This window comes from Hypomesus transpacificus, unplaced genomic scaffold (assembly GCF_021917145.1).
Source record: "Hypomesus transpacificus isolate Combined female unplaced genomic scaffold, fHypTra1 scaffold_96, whole genome shotgun sequence".
Taxonomy (NCBI): domain Eukaryota; kingdom Metazoa; phylum Chordata; class Actinopteri; order Osmeriformes; family Osmeridae; genus Hypomesus; species Hypomesus transpacificus.
The window spans coordinates 234,763-256,647 of record NW_025814044.1 but is presented as its reverse complement, the minus strand read 5'-3'; the positions used below and the strand labels follow the sequence as shown (position 1 = coordinate 256,647).

The 21,885-nt window shown below is 41.8% G+C and overlaps 1 protein-coding gene across 7 annotated transcripts in view; it reads right to left on the bottom strand.

Annotated features, from left to right (window-relative positions):
• Positions 1 to 21,885, bottom strand: part of gigyf2 (GRB10 interacting GYF protein 2) — a 68,731-nt gene that overhangs the window by 21,690 nt on the left and 25,156 nt on the right. For 3 of the 7 annotated variants that reach the window (XM_047018189.1, XM_047018192.1, XM_047018196.1), the window contains exons 11-24: positions 21,283 to 21,448; positions 20,886 to 21,104; positions 20,540 to 20,712; positions 17,808 to 17,964; positions 17,306 to 17,472; positions 16,992 to 17,086; positions 16,467 to 16,595; positions 16,266 to 16,390; positions 9,857 to 9,957; positions 9,472 to 9,612; positions 3,762 to 3,917; positions 3,415 to 3,648; positions 2,924 to 3,052; positions 2,490 to 2,726 (exon numbers count right to left, since the gene is read on the bottom strand). In XM_047018189.1, coding sequence (XP_046874145.1) covers positions 2,490 to 2,726; positions 2,924 to 3,052; positions 3,415 to 3,648; positions 3,762 to 3,917; positions 9,472 to 9,612; positions 9,857 to 9,957; positions 16,266 to 16,390; positions 16,467 to 16,595; positions 16,992 to 17,086; positions 17,306 to 17,472; positions 17,808 to 17,964; positions 20,540 to 20,712; positions 20,886 to 21,104; positions 21,283 to 21,448 — 2,229 coding nt within the window. The remainder of the gene's footprint in view (positions 1 to 2,489; positions 2,727 to 2,923; positions 3,053 to 3,414; positions 3,649 to 3,761; positions 3,918 to 9,471; positions 9,613 to 9,856; positions 9,958 to 16,265; positions 16,391 to 16,466; positions 16,596 to 16,991; positions 17,087 to 17,305; positions 17,473 to 17,807; positions 17,965 to 20,539; positions 20,713 to 20,885; positions 21,105 to 21,282; positions 21,449 to 21,885) is intronic. The other 4 variants (XM_047018191.1, XM_047018190.1, XM_047018195.1 and 1 more) reach the window with 4 other exon arrangements.

Sequence of the window (21,885 nt, the reverse complement as noted above, 5' to 3'; positions counted from 1 at the left end):
TTGTTTTGGGATTTACATTCAGTTGCATGGTTTAGGAGACTACGCTTTTGTAGTGCCTTGAATGCTAACTAGTTTACTAAACTATCGTCACAACGTCAGCACACGTTAGCGACAAAGTGCTAGTAAGACAAACAGCGATATCTGGGAGTCAGATGGCTGAGCGGTGAGGGAGTCGGGCTAGTAATCAGTAGGTTGCCGGATCGATTCCCCGCCGTGCCACATGATGTGTCCTTGGGCAAGGCACTTCACCTTACTTGCCTCGGGGGGGGGATGTCCCTGTACTTACTGTAAGTCGCTCTGGATAAGAGCGTCTGCTAAAATGACTAAATGTACATTTAAAATATCAGCAAGCCCTCAGCATTAGTACTGTAGCTAAAAGTCTAGGAAAGTTGAGGCTACTTTTCGCTAGGTACGCAGTGTTGCTTGCTTTGTATGCCCCAAAATTTGGGTTGGACCCACCAAATCTCACTCCAAGGTTTTTGGAAAAGTTGGCAACCTTATGTTACACTAAGTGTAAAGCCTGTTATTGTATTAGTCTATAGATCTTGCAAATTTAAATTAAGTGAACTGGTGATTGTATTCTTCACCTGCTAGCTAAATTGCACGTGGCTGTTGTTTCGATGGCGATTGCGTTTGTTTTTTTGGGTGCATTATTATGCTGAAGTAGTTAAACTGCATTAAGATAATGTAATTAATAGTGGGTTTCTTGTTATTATTTTTCTACATAATGCTTAGTCTATATATCAAGATGAAATTAAGCAGACAGTGGACACATGCTTGTGGCCTACCTGTATTGATAGGCTAGGCTACTCAGCATTTGCAATAAATTGTTATGTCAACTATTAATCGGCAGCATTTATGCCATTTAGAACATACTTTATGAGTGGAAGGTAGGAGTGGGTGATATACCGGTTTGATAGTAAAAACTGTGCCGCGCCATGATATGGATTTTGCAATATCATGGATACCGGGCAATTCCAGCATTATGGATGTGACATTTGTACTCAAAATGACAAGAACAAATTATCAGTAAAACAAAGCTTCTTACAATATTTAAATTAGTCATGCATATTCTGAAAGTACTCAATGGGTAGAATAGAGGAGCAAAAATGTTTTTCAGACACAAAATTATTACATAAACACCTGCGTTATGGATGTGACGAGAAATGACTGTCATTTTCTGGAGACTATACTTTTTTTCTGTAACTCTGTGAACCCTTAAAAACATTTAGTCTTTTATGCAGAATTTTATGAGGAAAAACCTGCGTTATGGATGTGACATTATTCTGTTATGGATGTGACGTGTCTGAAATACACACAGAATCTGTTGGGAAATCAAGAATCAAACTTTCACAGCGCTTTTCTCAACATCTAAAATAACTTGTGAAATAGCTTTAACATTAAGAAAACCATCTGAAATGTCACTGGAGATTTTCAAGATGGCCACCAAAATAGCATTGATAATGACATTTTGGGCCCTATTTTAACAATCTGAAACGTAAGTATCAAAAAGTGAAACGCAAGTGACTTTGTGGGCGGGACTCCGGCGCTGTTGCTATTATACCAGCGGGATAAATGACTCTGCGCCTTGCGCAAATCTAAAATGGGTTGGTCTGAAGTGGCTACATTACTCATGGGTGTGGTTTCGGCGTAACGTGCAATAAACCAATCAGAGCAACATCTCACATTTCCTTTAAGAGTAGGCGCGCTTGTTATCTTGCGGATTGCTATTATAACGGAATTTGCCACAATTGTTAAAAATCTAGTTCATATACAGAGACTCATGAAACTCTTTTCAATCATTGACATGGAAGAAATGTAACGTAGCTTGCAGGAAAAGGAGCCTGGCCTCGCCAGTAGTGCGCACGAGCCAAGCATGCACCCTTAACCTCTTTTTCCTCCGGGCCCGCCCCCGAAACACTGCCCCCTCCTCCCCCAGCTACTACACACTAAGTAACAACAAATATATTTTTTAGACTGCTACACATGTTATAGATCATTGGAAAGCTACGATTCTTGTGCTTCCATTGAAATAAACCAATTCAAGATCAACTCGCAACAGCAAGTACCGTCAACGTCTTTGTCCGGTGATCGTTCCTTAATTAAGAAATATCCTATGAAATCAGTCAATGACCCCTTTAAAGGAAAAACGTTTTTTCGCTTCTCCTCCCCCCAAAAAATCCAATCTTCCCCAGAATTGGCACAGATCATTGTCAGGGCAACCCTCTCTCAAAGTATAAAAGGATTTTTGATTTTCAAAACCGTTTGTTTTGCTGCCGATTTTGATTGGCTGTACCGGGCAACCAAACAGGAAGTTGGTTCATATCTCAGCAGCTGTGAGAAATCCACACCAAACTTGACATCTCAACACTTCTGAGGATGTCTAAAATGTTTTCTGGGTCATTTGACCTGCTTGGCCACCTCATTGCTGCTTGCAGCTATATTTCTTTTTACAATTATTCACTAAGGTTTGCTGGGATGGAACTTACAGCTCGGTTCTGGGTCCTGTTGTGCTGGGTGACTGTGGGATGGGCCTGCTGCGGCTGCTGTTCTTTCCTCTGTTTCATCTGCTGAGCCTCCTCCCTCTGGATCTCCAGCAGGGACTTGGTGGCAGCCGGCTGCTTGGTTACACATCCCCAGCCTGAAAGCTTGGCCGGGGGTTGCTGGGCCAGGAGGATGGCCTGTTGCTGCTGGAGCTTCAACAGCTCCTGCTGTTGCCGTCGCTGCTGTGAATAGCAAGAGGAGGAGAAAAGACAAGGGAATATGGAATGGAAGGACCACTAGGAATTTGGAATATGCCATTGACATGCTAAAAAAAGACCACCCCACGTTTAATTGCTCAGTCAAGAGTAAGGATAACAATTGTGACTATACATGGCCGGATACAGAGCTTAGTGTTCCAACACAGGCTATTCCTCATTACCTCCTCATGCGCCTGCTGTTCCCTCTCTTCCTCCAGTTTCTGAATCTCAGAAAGCGACAGAGCATTCTGGGACTGAGAGATGAACGCTGCTGTGGCCGATTGCTGACCCCATTTGGAGGATGAGGGAAGCTAAATGCCACACAGGTGGGATGGGGAACAAGAGGATGGTTACATATGCTTTTGTGGTGTATTTCCATATATATATATATATATATGCTTTCATGCTTTTTACGTTTTTAAGTGAAATGCAACAGGAAAAGCAGGGAGACAAAAGGGGAACACATGGAGGAAAGGGCCACGGCCAGATTCAAACCCAGGCCGCTGCGGTAAGGCCTCAGCCTACATAGTACAGGCACTTATCCGGGGAGATACCAGGGCACCAAATAATTGCGTTTTGTCAATCCAATTATAAACTATCAAATGTGCTTCAGAATGTCTTTAATCTTTTTGGTGTATCATTATGAGAATGTTCCCAGTCCCCTTGTCTGCACCTTCATCTGTGCCAGCTGCTGTTGCTGTTGCTGTTGCTGCAAGCGTCTCAGGGCCTCCTGCTGTTGTTGCCTCTGTCTCTGCAGCTCCTGCTGCCGGTGAGCCTCCTGCTCTCTCCTCTTCTGCTCCTCCTGCTGTTGGCGGGCTGCTGCAGCCGCCTCCTCCTCCTCAGCTCGCTTTTCTTCCTCCCGCCTTCGCATTGCCTCTAGCTCCTCCAGCTTTTTGCGCTCCTCTTCCTGGAGTGGCGAATACGGTAGGGAGATAGAGGGAGAAAAAGTGTGGTAAGGAAGTCACTCACTCATAGAAGAACCAAGGGCTATTTTGTGACCAGCGGTGTTCTGCAGCCTACCCGTTTGTGGAGCATCTCTTCCTTTTGCTTTCTCTCCTCCTCCAGCCTTCTCTCCTCCAGTCTCTGCAGTGCCTCTTCTTGAGCAAGCCTTTCCTCCTCCTCCTTCTGTCTGCGCTGTGCCTCCTCAAGCTCCCTTTGTCTCTTCAGTGCTTCCTCCTTAGGAAAAAGTCAAGTTCTGTCAGCTTACTGATAAGTCAAACAGAAGACATGTTAATGTATTGTATAGGCTAGCAGTAAGCCTGTACTCTGATTTATTCTAATATAATGAAACTTGATGAAATTATATTCTTTTTCATTAGGGATGCTCCGATCTGATCGGCGCCGATCAAAAACGGCTGATCAAACATGGCCGATCAGATGACATACAATCTGCGAGAACTACCATCAGACACGTTTCAATAAAAAGTTAGATAGGCATTTCAAGCCGCCAGTGGTAAGAAATTGTTCTTTAACCTTTAGATGATTGAGTTCTAAATATTTCCGACGCTTCCACCAGTTATTTTTCCAAAACGGAAGCTAGCTAGCTTTAGTTAGCTTCCGTTAACTAGCAACCTAGCATAATACTCGTAGCAATGCTACTACCTGCTAGTGTTACTTGTTAGCCTCCCAATTGTACATTTTGAAGCCATACGTTCTATCGGAAAATAGTTGGTTGGGATTTTCAGAATCGCACATGCGCGACGTTACTCTGTGAGACCCGCATCTGAACGAAAACCGTCACGGACAGCCACTGCTTTTTGGAAGGCCGTTTTCCTGCTCTTGCACAAGCAGCACGTCTTCCTCTCCGCACCTTGTATAAGTGTAGATAGCCAACGACTTTTCAGCACAGCAGGACATATTTTGGATGAGAAGAGTTACAGATTGACCCCTAAAAATGCTGATATGCTTATATTTATCAAGGCAAATCTGCCAGTGATGCTGCTTAATCAGGAGTAAGGTTTGAATACTGGATATTGGATATTTGGCTACAGCCTGTTTATCTTGCAGTTAAGGCCAGACACCACAGGTTAATAGGGTAACATTTTTAACTGATATCACCATTAAACTTTCCCAGTTGATTACTTATATTAAGACAGTGTTTTTTTTGCATTACAAGTTTTCAGACTATTTTATTTAGATATGCAAATTATATGCAAATTGGGCACAATTTAATTAAATATGCGTACTTTTCCAAAACTGAAATCTGATTATTTGTTAAAGCTAGATAAAAACTTTTTTGTCCTTTTGTTGATACTTTGAATCTAACGTTTTTTACAGAGGAGAATTTTTTTTAATCTCTTTTTATAACTTCAGAAATCAGAAAATACTGTCAACACTCATAAAAACGATTTTCGCCATTATTATTAACAAACCCCTCTGTAAACTCCTCAACAAAGTAAATAGGAAGATAAATAGAAAGTTTGATGTATGTAAGTACTACAGAAGTGGAGATTTCACGCTCAGAGCATGAGAAAAACCTCATTTTGAGAAAACTGACTGTAAAAAAAGTGTTGTAAAATTGTATACAAATGGATTTGAAAGCACTATTTACAGACAAAATATCTCATCAAGACCTTGGCAACAACAACAGAAAACATCACAAACACATTCAAACTGAAAATGTAAACAGCATTGGCTTTTAACTGAACAGAACTGTAGTAAAACACACACGCACCCGCACAGACAAACTGCTACTAGAACTTCCACCCTGGTTTGGTTGTTGTCCATCCTGCTTAATTTTGCCTATAGCCTAACTTATGTGTGCAGCCTAGTTTTCCATGCCTGCTTCATATGTTGGACCCTCATCCCTATCTTGCTGATGCCTATTCAGTTTTGCAGTGCTCAGACACACTCTCTGCTTCATGCTGGTTGCGTAAGCCTCAGATTTGGAAATTCGGAACCGATCAGTTTCCCTCATGGCATTAACTGTAACAACTGTGCTCTGAAGCCACAACCTCTCCATACACTTAGCCTGGCAGAGGCACCTTCATTAAAAGTGGAGATGGCCATACTGGCTGCTGCCTCAACTCTGCTTTTTGGACACCGCACCCATACAGAGTTGAGGCACTCGTTTGCATTCTGAGTGCCTAAATGCTGCATTCGCTGCAGCAGGCTGTCACTTGACATGCGGTGGTACACTGGGATAAGCTGCTTCCCCACCTCTTGGATTAAATAGGTTCCAGCATGGTGTTTATGGCTACCAGGTGATTGCCATTCTCCTCTGCTTTTTTATACCAACACCAGAAAGCCTGCCTGATCTGCTCCCTGGTCCTTTGCAGTGACTCCAGCCCTCTCTCAATTCCTTCCACTAAAATCTAATGCTTAGTGTATTTACTTACTGTTCATTTGACCAAGTTTTATTGTTAAAGTTATGTTTTTGCCACTAAAGTAAAAAAATGTATGTATATTGGTAGGCGACATTATCTAAATATTGTCCACCCTGATATTAAAGGGAAAAGCCTGTGGGGCCTACTGTAAAACTGACTAAATAACACATGAATTAAATACTTAATTGATCCGTAAAACAAATTGATGAAGGCTACAGTGGAGCGGTGTGGGGAGAAGACAATACAGCAATGCTTTCATTAGCCATTGATGTTATCCAAAGTGCCACATTTGACCAGAGTGGGAAAGATGCATTTATTTTCCCATACCCCAACCCTAACTCGTGGGCTAAGAGCACCATTCGCACATTCAAGTCAAAGGCAACGTCGTTTCTCGTTCCGTCTAGCAGACCCGTAGATGTAAGCTTATATATCCACTTTTGCAGTAGCCTACCCATCTATTTTGCACGGACTACACTCCAGAAGCAATCTACTACTAAAAGCCATGATTTTGCAGATGAATAATAATTTTAAACCCTGTCCTTGTGCAATCAGGACAAATTCATTCATTAATCAGTTCATGCAATCGCGCTACATAAACTTTCAGCTGTGAGGCGCATTTTTCATGTTCAGCGCTATCTACTCTTTTCCCATCGAGAATTTTAGTATAGATTGAGCCTGACAGTCGTCTTCATTAAACTGTTGAGCCTTTTATCTAGGAAGTGACAATAGTTGTCTTATTTTCTTAGAAGTTTGTGTTAGTGCTTCTTTCGGCATTTTGAGATTCAAAAGGTCTCGCTGACAGCTAAACCAGGAAGCGTCAGTGCGCATCACGTAATACATTTGAATGAATCATGTTATCAGAAATCGACTCCAGCCAATCGGATTTCTTATTTAGGTCAAACCCTCCCTTAGTACTTTCACGATTGGTTGCTGATACAAAGGAAATGACCATGTTTGGATCGGATAACATTGTGCAGGAGAAAGAGAGCTTTACAACGATACCACGAATGTCATGGTGAAGCCAACGATCGCGGTACTGTATGTTATGTTAGAATACTAACTTTTGTTGAATTTCAGTGAAATCCACAGGCACAACAAGACAAAGTTCAGTAAAATAAACACTTTAAAATATATTTTGAACGTTTTCTTTCAACTAGTTTGAAAATAGACATGCTGAGGAAGCAAAATAGCTAAGAAAATCTAAATTGACCAGTATACGAAAAAATACTATTTTTGCCTTCCCTGTCTCGCCTTAAGTTTGTATTATTATTTTTTCACAGGGAGGCTACTGTTTAAGGTCCAAGTTCTCTTGAGAGCCTCTAGACCAGTGTTTCCCAACCATTTTTCAGTCATGGCACCCTTAAAGTTTGTACATTTTGTGGCACCCCCAACCCTGAGCTGAGCGTGCCCACTAATGTCAGTCAACTCATCCAGCTGCAAGGAAAATTTGTTGAAGGACTTTTGCATGGCACCCCTGTTCTCGTCAGACGGCATCCCGGTTGGGAAACACTGCTCAAGACTAGAGAGTGGGATGTTGCACGTGATTCTATTGTTGTGATTTTTATTTAAAGATTAATATTTTTAACCTTTGTTCTCTCACATATATTATTATTATTATAATTGTTTATTTTCGCGCCCCAAAGGCTCAGTCAATATCTGGACTACATAGACAACGTCGATGCCAAAAAGTTCTTCTTGGTCACGATTGCGTTGGTTCAATTGGGATTTCTGTTCCGTTGCACGGTTTAAGTTTTAATTAAGTTTTTGTGGCAAAGGTGAAGCTAACGGTGGCTAACTTGAACATTTGTTTAGCAGTTTGTTAACTTCTGGGAGATAGCTAGGCTAACTGCTTTACTGCAAGGCAGCTGCAGAAACGCCACAAGCAAAGAGGCCTGGGTGATAACTATTTGCTCATTTTACTTTGTGATATGACACACAATTGTGATATGTACACTATAAGCTGATATTATTAAGGAAGTACATCTACTTTCGGAAACAGTAGTCTACTATTTCACTGAAGAATTAGCATCATGACATTAGCATCTGTTGCCCGGGCAACACACTACAGCGGTCTATGATGCATCTGTTTTCAATCGTTAAAATAAACATTACTCACAAATACATTTTCGTTGTAGGACTTATTATGACATTAGATTACAAGTAAACGATGTGTGGGTGAAATTATCATTACCTGTGGTTTCAAACCAGTGTAGCTCACTGCAACGGTGTAGGCTAGTCTAGTAGCTAACAAAAACATCTCTACTGTACAGTACAGGCACAGTTGTTTACAGGAAGGTCAAACGGTGGCACATAATCGACACTACCCTTATTTAAATCAAAAGTCTTTCAATAGGTGAAACTATCTGACTAGTGACTTCTAACCTAAACTCCATTGCCATAGTCTAAACTTGTCAATCTGTTCATGAAAATAATGCATTTCAGCCTAAACCGTACAACGGAACGTTAAATTGAATTCAAACAACGCAACAGAGCAAGTAGAGCATCGGGCTAGTAATCTAAAAGTTGCCAGTTCGATACCCGGCCAGTACACAACGTTGTGTCCTTGGGCAAGGCACTTCACCCTACTTGCCCCGGGGAGAATGTCCCTGTACTTACTGTAAGTCGCTCTGGATAAGAGCGTCTGCTAAATGACTAAATGTAAATGTAATCGCTACCGAGACGAACACAGTCTAGTACTGTACTGTTACAATTTACCGGGGCAGCTTCTCCACACAGGGCTATTTTGCGTTGTTACTGACAATGATTGCTACCAGAGCTTTTTATGAATGAGGGATTTTCCCCTAAATCAATGTCAAGCTTATTTACGTTTATGGGGGCATATTTTTCAGTTAGCAGATGGTACTATTTGAATCGCGATCCCATCTGAGATGGCTATATGCCCGGGTTCAAAGGGGGTTCTTTATTAATGAATGCAATACGAGTAGGCTAAATGGCTGAAAATATCACGAGAATGGAAAAACTTAAAATTATTATTTAAGTTATAGAGATTAGGTCCAGTTTTACACTGGTCCGCCAAATGTATTCGTTTTGATTCAACCATGAGGCTGCTCCCTCTTGCAGGGGAAATGAGAAGACAACTATTTTATCCTACTCTTCACTCTTAGTATTTTGAGTTGTAAATGAGCAGAAAAAAATTATGCTTTTAAATCTATATAATCTTTATAAATAATAAGTAGGCTATGCATTTTTGATATAAAATATAGCCTACAGAAATAGCAGTTGTAAAAATGTCAGAAGAAAACGGACCCCTGTGCAACCGACGCAAGCAAGCACACCCTACAATTTCCCCAGAAATTGTAACCCTCTCTAGTTATTATTTTAATATTTACACATTCTATAGTAAGCGTAAGCGAGTAGTAACCTGATCGGAGCATCTCACTCACCTGTTTATGTTGTGCCATTTCCTCCCCCTCAAGGCGTTTACGCTCCTCCTCCTGTCTAGCCCGTAGCACCTCCTCCAGACGTTTCTTCTCCTCTTCCTCCCTCTTGACCTTTATCTCAGCCTCACGCCTCTCTAGTTCCAACTGACAAAAGATCAAATGAAATGCGACAATGAAGAAAATTTTGCGTAGTTGCTCATCAAACTACAGGTCTGCACACAAGCGCTTGCCTGCCATTGGTAGCACAGCCTCTTCTCCACAAAAACCTAAATACATTTTTAAACATTACAGCTGACAAGCCAGTCCTCTTTTCCAATAAGAAAGGCTATAGCAGTGCCAGTGTGCTGGAGGGTGTATAGGTTTGGGTGTGTGTGTGTATATGTCGTACCTTAGCAGCCTTAGCTTTCTCCAACTGTTGCATCTGTTCTATGGTGGGAGCCTGGGCCATAGAGTCAATGGGCAGGTCCCACACACTGCTGCCCTCCCACGCTGCAGAGGGATGACATATTTTCAGTGCACAGGGCTAAATAATGGGTTTGCTAAATGCTGTGACTTAAGACAGTAAGACAAATATCCTGAAATGTATATTGCAATCATCCATCTAATAATGGCAGGAACCTCTGCGTGTCTGCGACCGGGCGGAGCCAGAAGTTGTAAACATTAGGAGCTTAACCCAAACCTAGGTACTAGTATTGTTTTGATGTGAGTTATTCAACCTGTTTACTTCGAGTAAAGTATTCGAGCGCACGAGCGAAACATTTTAGGGGAGCTTTATGTAATATAAACATTCCGTTGGACTCAAATTGCTATAGTTTAACTATGAATATTATTATATTTAAGTTGAATGTATCAGTTTTGGACACATTTGTGCAGAGAATTATGATAATAAGGCCGCAAGAGGCTGAAAGGGCTCAAAATGCTATTCAATGGTTGTATATACATTGAACGTTGTGTCATATAAAACCGAAGAGTAAAGCCCGAAAATGATGCTCTACTCCCATCTCTTTTCAAAGTTCACGTTCAAAGTACTATGTCATTGTCACAAAAACAACAAGACAGTAGAGGCAGCAACAGACAGCTAAAAACTTAAGTTGCTGTGGACATTAACTGCCACAGCTAAATAATACTAATAAATATCAATTAATAAATTGCTAGATAAATATATATGAGTAAATTAAAATATAAATAAATATATATATATTAGTGCTGTCAAACGATTAAAATATTTAATCGCGATTAATGTCATAGTTAACTCGCGATTAATCACAATTAATCGCACATTTCTATTTCTATCTATTCTAAATGTCCCTTGATTTCTTTTTGTCCCATTCTTTTTTCAAATTTTAATGCTCTTATCAACATGGAAAAGTGGTTCGGATTGCTTCGTGCAAATATTTTTTGCTATTGAAAACAACATTGCAATCGCCTGGCTTTGACGAGGGGGCGGAGAATTTGCATCATCTGTGTGCTTGGCCATCAAGTGGTATTTCAGACTGGACGTGCTGCAATGATAGCTCATTTTACAACGACAAAACACACAGATCACTTTGGTCTTGTCAATGGAACCATTTGGCAACTTTTTAAAAGTAAACTTTCCATTCAGAATCTTATTGGCATCCATTTCGGCGTCTCGCGCTCGCCATCCACTCAAAACGTAAAGTTAACCTACTACCAGAGAATGTCTCATATCCGTAAACGGGCTCTGCTACTACGCTTTAGCCGGATCGCAAGCCAAACAAGTGTGTGGAGTGCCTGTTGTTTTGTTTCTGGTCTAGCTAGATCCGGTGTGGTGTTGTAGTTTTTCTAACTTCTGTAGTTGTTGCAACAGCATGTGAAAAAAAACTACAAAGTTTGCTAGGCCAAAAAGAGCGTTAATCGCGCGATAAAAAAATTGACGCCGTTAATTTGGGTTTGCGTTAACGCCGTTAATAACGCGTTAAACTGACAGCACTAATATATATATACATTGAGGTGCATCAATAGTTGCAGGGTAGAGTGTTAAGAGTGCAGTCAATGGGGGCGGGGCAGGCCGAGTGGGAGATTTTGGTAAACTGTTGAGAATTCTTAATGCACGAGGAGAATGCTCTTTACCATTCTTGAGGTGCGCGCTTTTGTCGATCTGAACCTTTTCTCTGACGGTAGCTGTGTTGTTGCCTCAGGACAATTCCTCCGTCAGCGTTAGACCCAGAAACTTAAGAGGTGACTCTCTCAACCTCTTCACCGTTAATGTGGAGTGGGAGATGGTGATTGTGCTGGGCAGACTTCCGGAAGTCAATGATCATCTCTTTTGTCTTTTTTAATTTGAGTCTGAGGTTGTGCTCAGAACACCAGACTGCCAGGTTTCTCACTTCTTGCCTGTAGGCAGCCTCATTGTTGTTGGAGATGAGGCCAAGCACTGTTGTGTCATCTGCAAATTTGAAGATGTATGGATGGGCAGGAGGGAGTACAGTCATGGGTGTAGAGAGTGTATAATAGTGGGCTGAGAACGCAACCTTGTGGGGTGCCAGTGCTGATGGTCAGAGTTGAAGAGTGGTGCTTCCCCAGTTGTACTCTCTGTGTGCGATGGATCAGGAAGTCCAATATCCAGTTACAGGTGAGGTTTAAGTCCTGAAGTTTGGAGAGGAGTTTGCCTGGAAGGATCGTATTGAAAGCCGAACTGTAGTCTATAAAGAGAATATAGATGTAGATGTTATTTAGCTCCAGATGCTCCAGTGCAGTGTGAAGCAGCAGGGCTACTGCATCCTATGTAGATCTGTTCACTTTGTAGGCAAATTGGTGTTGGTCAAAGGAAGCTGGTGTGATGCCTCTTATGTGTTCCATGACCAGCCTTTCCAGACATTTAGCAGGTATGGGGGTGAGAGCCACTGGCCTATAGTCGTTCAGGCATGTGATCGCAGTCTTTTTTGGCACAGGTATGATGGTTGACAATTTGAAACATGAGGGGACATGTGAAAGGGCTAGACAACGGTTAAAAATGTTTGTAAAAACCTCTGTCAGCTGGTCACCGCAATTCCTTAGTACACAGCCTGCCACACCATCTGGTGCTGCCGCTTTCCTGGGGTTGATGGTTTTCAAGCATAGTCTGACCTCGTGGGGGCTCAGAGTGGGTGCAGCATCGTAAGAGGGTAGGGGCAGAGGCAACTGACCACTGTTGTCCCTGTCGAACCGTGCATAGAACTGATTCAGCTCTTCAGACGGTAGCACAGCTGGTTGGGGGGGATGATGACGCAGTCCCTTTGTAGTCCGAGATTGCCCTTATTCCCTCCCATACTTGTCTCGGATTGGTGTGAGTGTGGAAAAGTTGCTCAACACGTTGCCTGTGCTTGGCTTTTGCAGATTTGATGCCTCTCCTTTGTGCTGCCCTGGCTACGCTGTACACTGGTGCATCACCTGATCTGTAGGCTGCGTCTCTGGCCTTCAATAGTGTACGCACCTCTCTGCACATCCATGGCTTTTGGTTGGGGAACACTCTCACAGTCCTCCTTTTTGTGACATTGTTCACGCAGAAGTTTACGTAGTCCATAACTGAAGATGTGTATTCCTCCAGTGCAATTTTTGGGTCAACAGGAGCTACCAGGCTGTTAAATATTGTCCAGTCCATGCTGTCGAAACAGTCCTGTAGCTGAGGAATGGCATCCTCATTCCACACTGAAATGGACTTGGTGGCAGGCCTTGTCCTTTGATTCTTTGTTGGTATGAGGGGTACAGGAACAGCGAGAGGTGGTCAGACAGGTCTAGGTGGGAGTCAGACTGTACTTTGTAAGCCTTAACAACATTAGTGTACACCTGGTCTAGTGTCACACTGCCTCTTTTTGCACAGGACACGTTTGGATGGAATGTGGGGAACACAGATCGGAGATTAGCACGATTAAAATCTCCTGCTACAATGAAGGCGCTGTCTGGGTGTGTGGCCAGTCTTTTAATTATGTAGACATGTAGCTGTGCCAGGGGCGTAGCCAGTATTGGGCCAGGGTGGCTTTGGCCCGCCCACATTACTCACTGGCCCGCCTAGGCAAGTTTGATCAAAATGCATTTTTTGTTTATTTTTATTATTCAAATTTATTTAAGAAGATATATTAATATAAACCTGATTTATAGTTGACTGGTGTGTGTGTTTAATTTATTTTCAGAATAAAATGGAACTGTTGAAGCAAGTTGTAGAACGATAAGAGGTAGCTATGGTTGCTAGGGGTTCCGAAGACTCTGGGCGGCCTTTAGCCAGCTAACTTTGCAAGACTAGCTGCTTTTTAGCAAATGTACTAACATCGCCACAATGATGGCTAAACAAGTGACCTGCCCCAGACCGTTTTTGTCCTGGATTCCTCTGCTAGCCTGTTGTCTGGTAGGCTACCTTTCCCCTGTCATCCTGCCTCAGTGTGTACCGAACTCTGCTTAGATTCATTTTTTGTTTTGTGCTTGTAATAACTGTACGCTCTGCACTTGTATCATCGACCCAAGTCTCCATTGAGTATTCGTTCCACTATGCTGGTTTGTCCAGCCTTTATTGAGCTCTGTTGGTTGAACATGATGTTTAGATAGTGTTTTGTTGTTGCCTTTGCTGAATATTGTAAAGTAAATGTGTCACTGTTTTTGCAGTTTGTTTATTATTTTTTCTACTCTCTACAGTAACACCATGTCGTAACTGGATGCGAGCGTACGACTGTCGCGTAGCATCGGACGCTCTCTGTGCACACTGTATCCATCAAATTCACTTCTGTTACGTAAAGTAACCTAACATGTGCTAGACTACAGAGCTTTCAACGCGAAAGACAAAAAAATAAATAGAAACAGGGCGTCCAACCAACATTTCTGCCAAAATGTAGCGCTAAATTATTTAAGTATTTTTTTCTAGGAAAAATTATAGGCCCACTCACTTTTGCACTGGCCCGCCCAAATTACAATTTCTGCCTACGCCCCTGAGCTGTGCTAATGCTAGTTTAGCATTAGCGTCCGGAGGGTTGTACACAGCACAGATGTAAACAATGCCAAACTCCCTCGGTAAGTAGAAGGGCCTGCACTTCAGAAAGTACCAGTTTGGGGCAGCAATACTTTGACAGTACTTGCGTTTGTGCACCAGCAGTAAGCGCTTGCGCAACCTCACCGACAGGAGAGTTAGCTCACTTGGAAATAAAAAACAAAAGGTTGATACAGAATGTAGAGTATTTAACAAGACATGGACTTCTAAGTATCTCTTTACTGAGGTCAAAGTCAAAGCTGTGTTCTTAGTTCGCCAAGGTCGCTGTGTTGAAGGATTATAATTTGAATCGGCACTAAGGGACTAAAGAAAAAAGCTAACGCGGACATAATAAGAACTTGACTGATTCAGTGGGCGCGGGCTGATGGTTTGCTAGTTAAATTGCAGACCCAGATCATCCACTGCAGACATTCAGCCAGATTTCCTCTCACAGAACAATCATTTGTATTGCTTGTTGTATAAAGTTGATAATTTTGCATATCTTTAACATACTGCAAAACAACTTTTCAGTGCTAGTGAAGATTAACTATTTACAAATAAAATGAAAGACTGATGTAACGATTATTTTAGTTTTTACTGTTACTTCGATAGTCTTTTCCTAGTTGACCAACATGTAAAATATTTATATAACTATTTACAGAATATCCTTATTCTTCTGATAACCAGTATCAGCTAATCAAAATATATACTTTACTGCTTTTTACAATGGGAGAAAATGAATAGTGAGCAGAATTAAGTTCAAGTTATTGTTGATGCGGCCCTCCCACACATTTCAAGTTTCTCATGTGCTTTCAAAATTGTCCACCACTGAGTTACGGCGCTGGGCCATGGAGCTAACCCATGGAGCTAGGATTTTGATGCTAGGGAGAGTGTGGCAAGCTGGTTTAGCCAAGGCCAAGAAAGCCAAATTACAGGTGTTGGCCATCTGAAGGACATGCGACAGCAAGGGGGGACCCGCTATAAGACTTTGAGCCATAAAATGTTAGGTTAGTAGCTCTTTCTATTTTGAAATGTTTTATTTTGCTTGCAATGTTTTAGTTTGGCAGCACAGTAAGCACTTAAAATATTTATATTTTTATATACAGTTTAATTGTGCTTCAAATAAAACCAATATTTACCTACACCATATTCTTGTTTAAGATAATTTACATAATATATATGAATGTATATGGGGCGTGATAAAAAGGTGACTTTGAAATTGTGGCGACGCAAGGAAAATTTTGGGTGCACCTAAATAAAAAAGTTAGGCACACCAGTGCAACCAAGGGAAAAAGTTAGTCTGGAGCCCTTTACCCCCACATAGTGTTCAAAATGTCTGCGAAACAGCCCTCACACACTTGACAATTTAACTGTGGGGCAAAGTTCGTGAGGGTGGACATTGGGATTGGGCCTAACCGTTCTAAAATTTAGGATTAATTCTCCATCTGTCTTCTTTGAGTTAAAAAGCCGCTTGTACCGCACATCGATTCAGAGCATGCACGGAGGGGGCTATTCACAGACGGGTCCGTTGTAGTGAGAGCGCGAGAGCGCGATAGCGTGAGAGAGGCAAGAAGGATCCGAGAGAATCAATGCACTATGCACAGTTCTACTATTAATTATTTTTTTGCCATGTTAACAGTAAAAAACGAACGTATCAATTTGTATCAATATTGTTTGTGTTCCATACCCTCCACTGGAAGTGTAAAACTGTCCAGCCAAAGCAGTCTCTTTTTCATTGATTACATATGACAAGTGAACATGGTGGGGCACATACATATTCCTCCTCTACAGAGAGAGAAACACTTATTTTCAGTCATGTGGAATTGTAAAGGCTGACACTCACCATTGGGCTGGAGGTTGAGTGTGCAGGAGGGTTGCGTGGATGGGTTTTGCATTTCCCAAACAGAACCGGAGGAGTCCGGTACTGACACAGACCGTGTGACTGTAGGTTGGAGGCTTTCAGAGGTTCTGTCCCATAGGAGAGTACATCACGTTTAGAAATGGGTGTTTACATTGGAAAAAAAAAAGCATGTGTGAAACCAACCTCATCTTAAGGGCCTGGTATTGCTGCAGAAGCAGGTTGATCTGCTGTTGCTGTTGCTGCTGCTGCTGAAGAGGAGCTGAGCTGAGAGCTGCAGCCTTCTGCTGGGCCAAGGCCTGGGCATACTGCTGCCTGAGGGATTAACCAGAGAAAGAGGAAGGACCGGGGAATAAAAAGGCACAGGAATAAGTCTCCATTTTGTAAGCATTAGGTTATGGTAGAGCAAAGTGTCTCTTAAACATCATACAAATTGCTCCTCATATACAGTGCCTATAAAAGTATTCATCTACAATGGACTTTCATTTTTTGTTGGTTTACAACATTGAATCACAATGGATTTAGTTAAGCTTTTTTGACACTGAACAGAAATACTCTAATAAAAAAAAATCATCTCTACAAACCCATCTAAATTACAGAAAAATGCTAACAAAAAATACATACAAAAGAAACAATACATGAGGTTAGAGATGGAGTTAAAGTAACACATGGTTAGTCGTGTGTGTACACACAGAACATTTGTGGACCAACCTGAGGAGATACTGGTACTGAAGCTGCTGTAACTGGTAGAGGTTTAGGGCAGTGAGCTCCTGCTGCCTTTTCAACCTCTCCTGATCCCCATCACCCTGCGAGTGCAGGCACATTCACACGCAAGAGAAAGTGAAACATACAGCAAATTAGAGTGCTAGCGAGAAAGCGTCTAAATCCAAAAAGTTCATTTTTTGATGAGGGAAATTTCTTCTACAATCGTTGAGTACCTTTTTAAGACTATTCTAAAAAGTAATATTGGACAAAACTGAGGTCTAGTCAGTTGGAGTGAACCACAAGGACCACTGTTACTGTACCTGCAGGGGAGGTGGCGCGGGGCCCAAGGCAAAGGGTACCCTACCCCACATCTTAATGATTTCTCCCAGGGGCTGAAATACCTCATCACAGCCCCTTTTCACAAGAAGGGTCATGGTGAAATAACCTGCCTGAAACCACTCACTCATCTCCTGGTTACTGAATGGCCCTGTGGACACACAACGATAGAAGTCACTTATGACACAGTAATGGGTGTTAGAAAGAGGTGCAAGGTTTAGCTCAGTGGTTAGAGCATTTTCTTGCAGATCAAGGTCACAGGTTCAAAATTCCATCGTCACACTAGATGAGGGCTGTGTTTTTTTTTTTATGTGACAGCTAAATAAACACATTGTAATTTTGATTGTAAATAATCTAATGCAAAACTGCCCAGGTAAACAAGCCTATTTATTGCAAAATGTTTGCTGTTTATTTTAATCCTGTTACTCATGTGTTTCTCAACACAAATGATGCCACTCCAAAAAACTTTCCCTTCATCAGGCTCACCCTGCATTTCTCCCTGGGGGTCTTTATAGAACCACTTGAGTGCAGCCTCATGGGTGAGTGGCAGGCCTGCAGGCTTGGCTCTCTCCAAGGTCTTGCCAGCCAGCCTGTCATCCTCCACAGCACCCTCCTGCAGGTATGCCACCATTTTCTCAGCCTCCTGGAGAAACATAGCAAAGAGGGAAATTCAGTCAAAATGTCTCAAGATGAATCAATGAAGTAGACTTTTGCCACAATGTAATGAAATGCAAATGGGCCTGTTGATTACTTACACACACTTTGCAACAGTATGAACCAGTGGCGATTTTAGACTTTTTAGGGGTGCTCAAGCACCCCCAAGTTTAATCTCAGCACCCTTTTTTTTTATTGTGTATTAAAAATTGTTAATTATGAATTAATATTAAATGTAATATCTTAAATAAGTTTCAGTGCTCTAATGTGTTAAAACAATGTTTATTTATTGTTGACACATCATTATCGTTTCATTTGGTGCTGGTAGTTCATGAAGAAAGGGATTTAATTTTTTAATTCATTCAATATTTTGCATAATAATTAGTGCTGTCAGTTTAACGCGTTATTAACGACGTTAACGCAAACCCAAATTAACGGCGTACATTTTTTTATCGCACCATTAACGCTCTTTTTGACCTAGCAAACGTTGTAGTTTTTTTTCACATTCTGTTGCAACAACCACTGACGTTAGAAAAACTACAATACCACACCGGATCTAGCTAGATCGGAAACAAAACAACAGGCACGTCACACACTTGTTTGGGCTTGCGAGACGGCTAAACAGTCGTAGCAGAGTCCGTTTACGGATATTACACATTCTCTGGTAGGAGGCTAACGTTATGTTTTGAGTTGATTGCCAGCGCCAGACGCCGAAATGGATGCCAAGATTCTGAATGGAAAGTTTACTTTTAAAAGGTTGCCAAATTGATCAGTGTGTTCTGTCGTTGTGAACTGAGCCGAAGGGAATGAGCTATCATCGCAGCACGTTGTGGAGTCGAAAATAGAATTTTGATGGCACACAGCCAAGCACACAGCTGATGCGAATTCTCCGCCTGCTCGTCAAAGCCAGGCGACTGCAATGTTGTTTTCAATTTAAAAACAAACATTTGCACAAAGCAATCCGAACCACTTTTCCATGTCGATAAGAGCATTACAATTTGAAAAAAGAATGGATGAAAAAGAAATCAAGGGACATTTAAAATAGATACAAATGTGCGATTAATTGAGATTAATCGCGAGTTAACTATGACATTAATGCGATTAATCGCGATTAAATATTCTAATCGTTTGACAGCTCTAATAATAATACCTTTATTATATGGCAACGACGGTACAAGCTTTCTGATTGGCTAATGGGTAGTCTTGCCAGCCACGTATTGACCGCGGTCTGATAAGTATTCTTAATGCCCTCTGACGTCATCTTCAAAATGGGTGATATCGACGAGTCAGCTGCTGAGTTTTACTATCCAGATGATGCTGAAGACATCAACAGCGACGAAGAAATTGTTAACTTTCTAAACGAGTTGTTACTTGTGTTGGAATTAAAGCCATTTTAGCAGGACCATGTTGTCCGCTTTCTATCAAAAGTAATGCGTTGCTAGGCAACACATGAAACACAAAACATGAAGACTTGAGAGCTAGCTACAATTAGCCTAGAGGTACCATTTATTTTCATTTACAAAAATGAAAAGAAGCTAAAAATGCCATATAATAAAGTACTTACTAACCTCGACCGTTCGGTCATGCCGGGAAATATGCTCGGTCGATTCGTTCCAGCCTCGGTTTGATATTTCCCGGCATGATCTCACTCTCGGTTAGTAAGTAATTAGTATTAATTGTTATCCACTGAAATTAGTGATTTATTAGCAAGGGGGTTTAACACTTTTGCAAGGCACTGTATCCATGTCACATTCTCATTGGGGGCTGAGCCCCCCTAAAAGGTCTGATCCTAGAATCGCCCCTGGTATGAACCAAACAACCATTGATAAACAGTCGAGAGTATGATTGCAAGATTTCACTGAAAAGAACAATGGGATGATTACCACCTACATACCCCAAGGGGTGGTTACTGTAATCCGGTATTAAATTATGAAAGACCGTAGTATCGATAAGATTTGACGCTATCGGTTCGGCTTTCAGTACTAGAGAATTAAGAAAATATATTTCATATTTATTATTGTTAACTAAATGTTATCTTCCACATTCTCTCACCAACCATTTCTAATTTGTGATAATATTAAGACATTCGTCTACATTTTCGTTAAGCACTGTGTCTCACACAGCAACAAGCGCACAGTCGTACACACACACACAATTCTAAAGCTCCCACTTAATATAGTGACGCTGGCGGAGAGAATCTAACGCTCCAAAATGTGGTTACACTTCATTAGGATAGATACAGACAGCTCGCTGCCACAAGTGCAACAAACAATTTGCATGCAATGGCAGTATACCGCTATAACAATGTTCAATTGTTTTACATTCATTTGAAGCCCTGTTTGAAACATTGCTGTTTCTTTCACTGTAGACTTAATTACATTTTACATACAAAAGCAATGTGAATTCTGTTCTCAATTTGTTTTGTTTCAATGAAAAAACTAAACACAAAGTACCGATAAGAATACAAATAAAGTACTGGATCAATAAGCAGTATCGGTAACAGTAGTAATACCGTTAAAACCTTAATGGTACCCATCCCTATATATATATATATATATATATACCTGTTCGAAGTGCTTGAGTCCCTCATCTTCATCAGCGTCTTGTGGCATAGCACTTGGTCTGCAGATGGGGGCCATGATGCCTGTATTATAAGGGAGTTTGTTTGGTGTGGACATGGCCAAAGGAACCTCCAAGGCTTTTTCCTGTTGTATGCTGGGTGACGGGGCCAAGACTTCTGGATGGCAAACACAGAACAAGAGTGACCCTTAAGTAGATGAGTGCAGTCATCCGTTCGAACATGACCTCTTCATGGGTACCATTGACATTTGTCTGTATGGGAACATTTGTTTCATCTGCTCATGATAAAATACATTTCCAGATGTAAAATAAGACTGTGTGGAGTTTCACCTGTGTAAGTGTTGGTGTGTGTGATGGGCTCAAGGATGCTGTTGGACATAGGGACATGCATGGAGGCTTTACTGGGCTCGGGCTGAGGCTCTGGGGCAGGGGGTCTCTCTGTCCTCTCCAGTGGTTCTGGCTCTTCTGGCCGGCTGTGTAGACTTGGGGGCTGGGGCTCTTGGACCAAGGGAGAAGGTGCCTCTTCGTCTACCCTCCCCACACCTGAAACTGGAGATTAAGTTGCAATGTTAATCTGTTAGGTTGATATAAATCATCTTAAAATCAGACAAACTGACCTCTTATAGACCATTGGTTGCCGACATATTGCAGAAAATCTTTGTTTCTAAAAGTTGAGATGCAATCTTAATTCACAGAATATATTTATTAAAAAAAGGCTCCAACTCACCCGCTTTCCTCTCTGCCCCTCTTTGGGCCTCAGTATCTGTCTCTTTGGTTTCCCGGGGCTCTCCTTCCTCCTCCTCCTCCTCCTCCTCTTCTAGCTGCTCCTCACAGTCCTCAAGGGGTCTGAAGTCAAGTTCAGCCTCCTCCAGTATTGGCTCCTTGGGGACTTTCTGTTGTGTGGGGGTGAGCAATCAAGTTCTCTAAAGAATAACTGTTTGTGTGAGTCTCTAAGTATCAAGTGTCTGCATGTCAGGAAGCCAAGTACTGTACTCCCAACTTGGGTCAGGAGTAGCTGCAAAAAGTTATGAGCAGCCACCAAAAAATGTCCACCAAATTTTGAGCACGAGTTAGCTCCTCGTCACCTGACAGCAAGCGTTTTGTAACTAAATCAAAACAGGTCGCACCATAATTATTCATAGTGTTCACGTGACGTCACGTTCCAAGGAGCAAGCCCCCTTGGAAGGCAAAAAAGACTTTCCGCTGCCTGCCACCCATTATAAAGTAATACATTTGCTTTGAGTCTGTTGCTTTTGTGTTGCCAAAATGCCGAAAAGTTGTTGTTCTATCGGATGCAGTAATCGAAGAGGAGACAAGCCTGGGCTGTTTC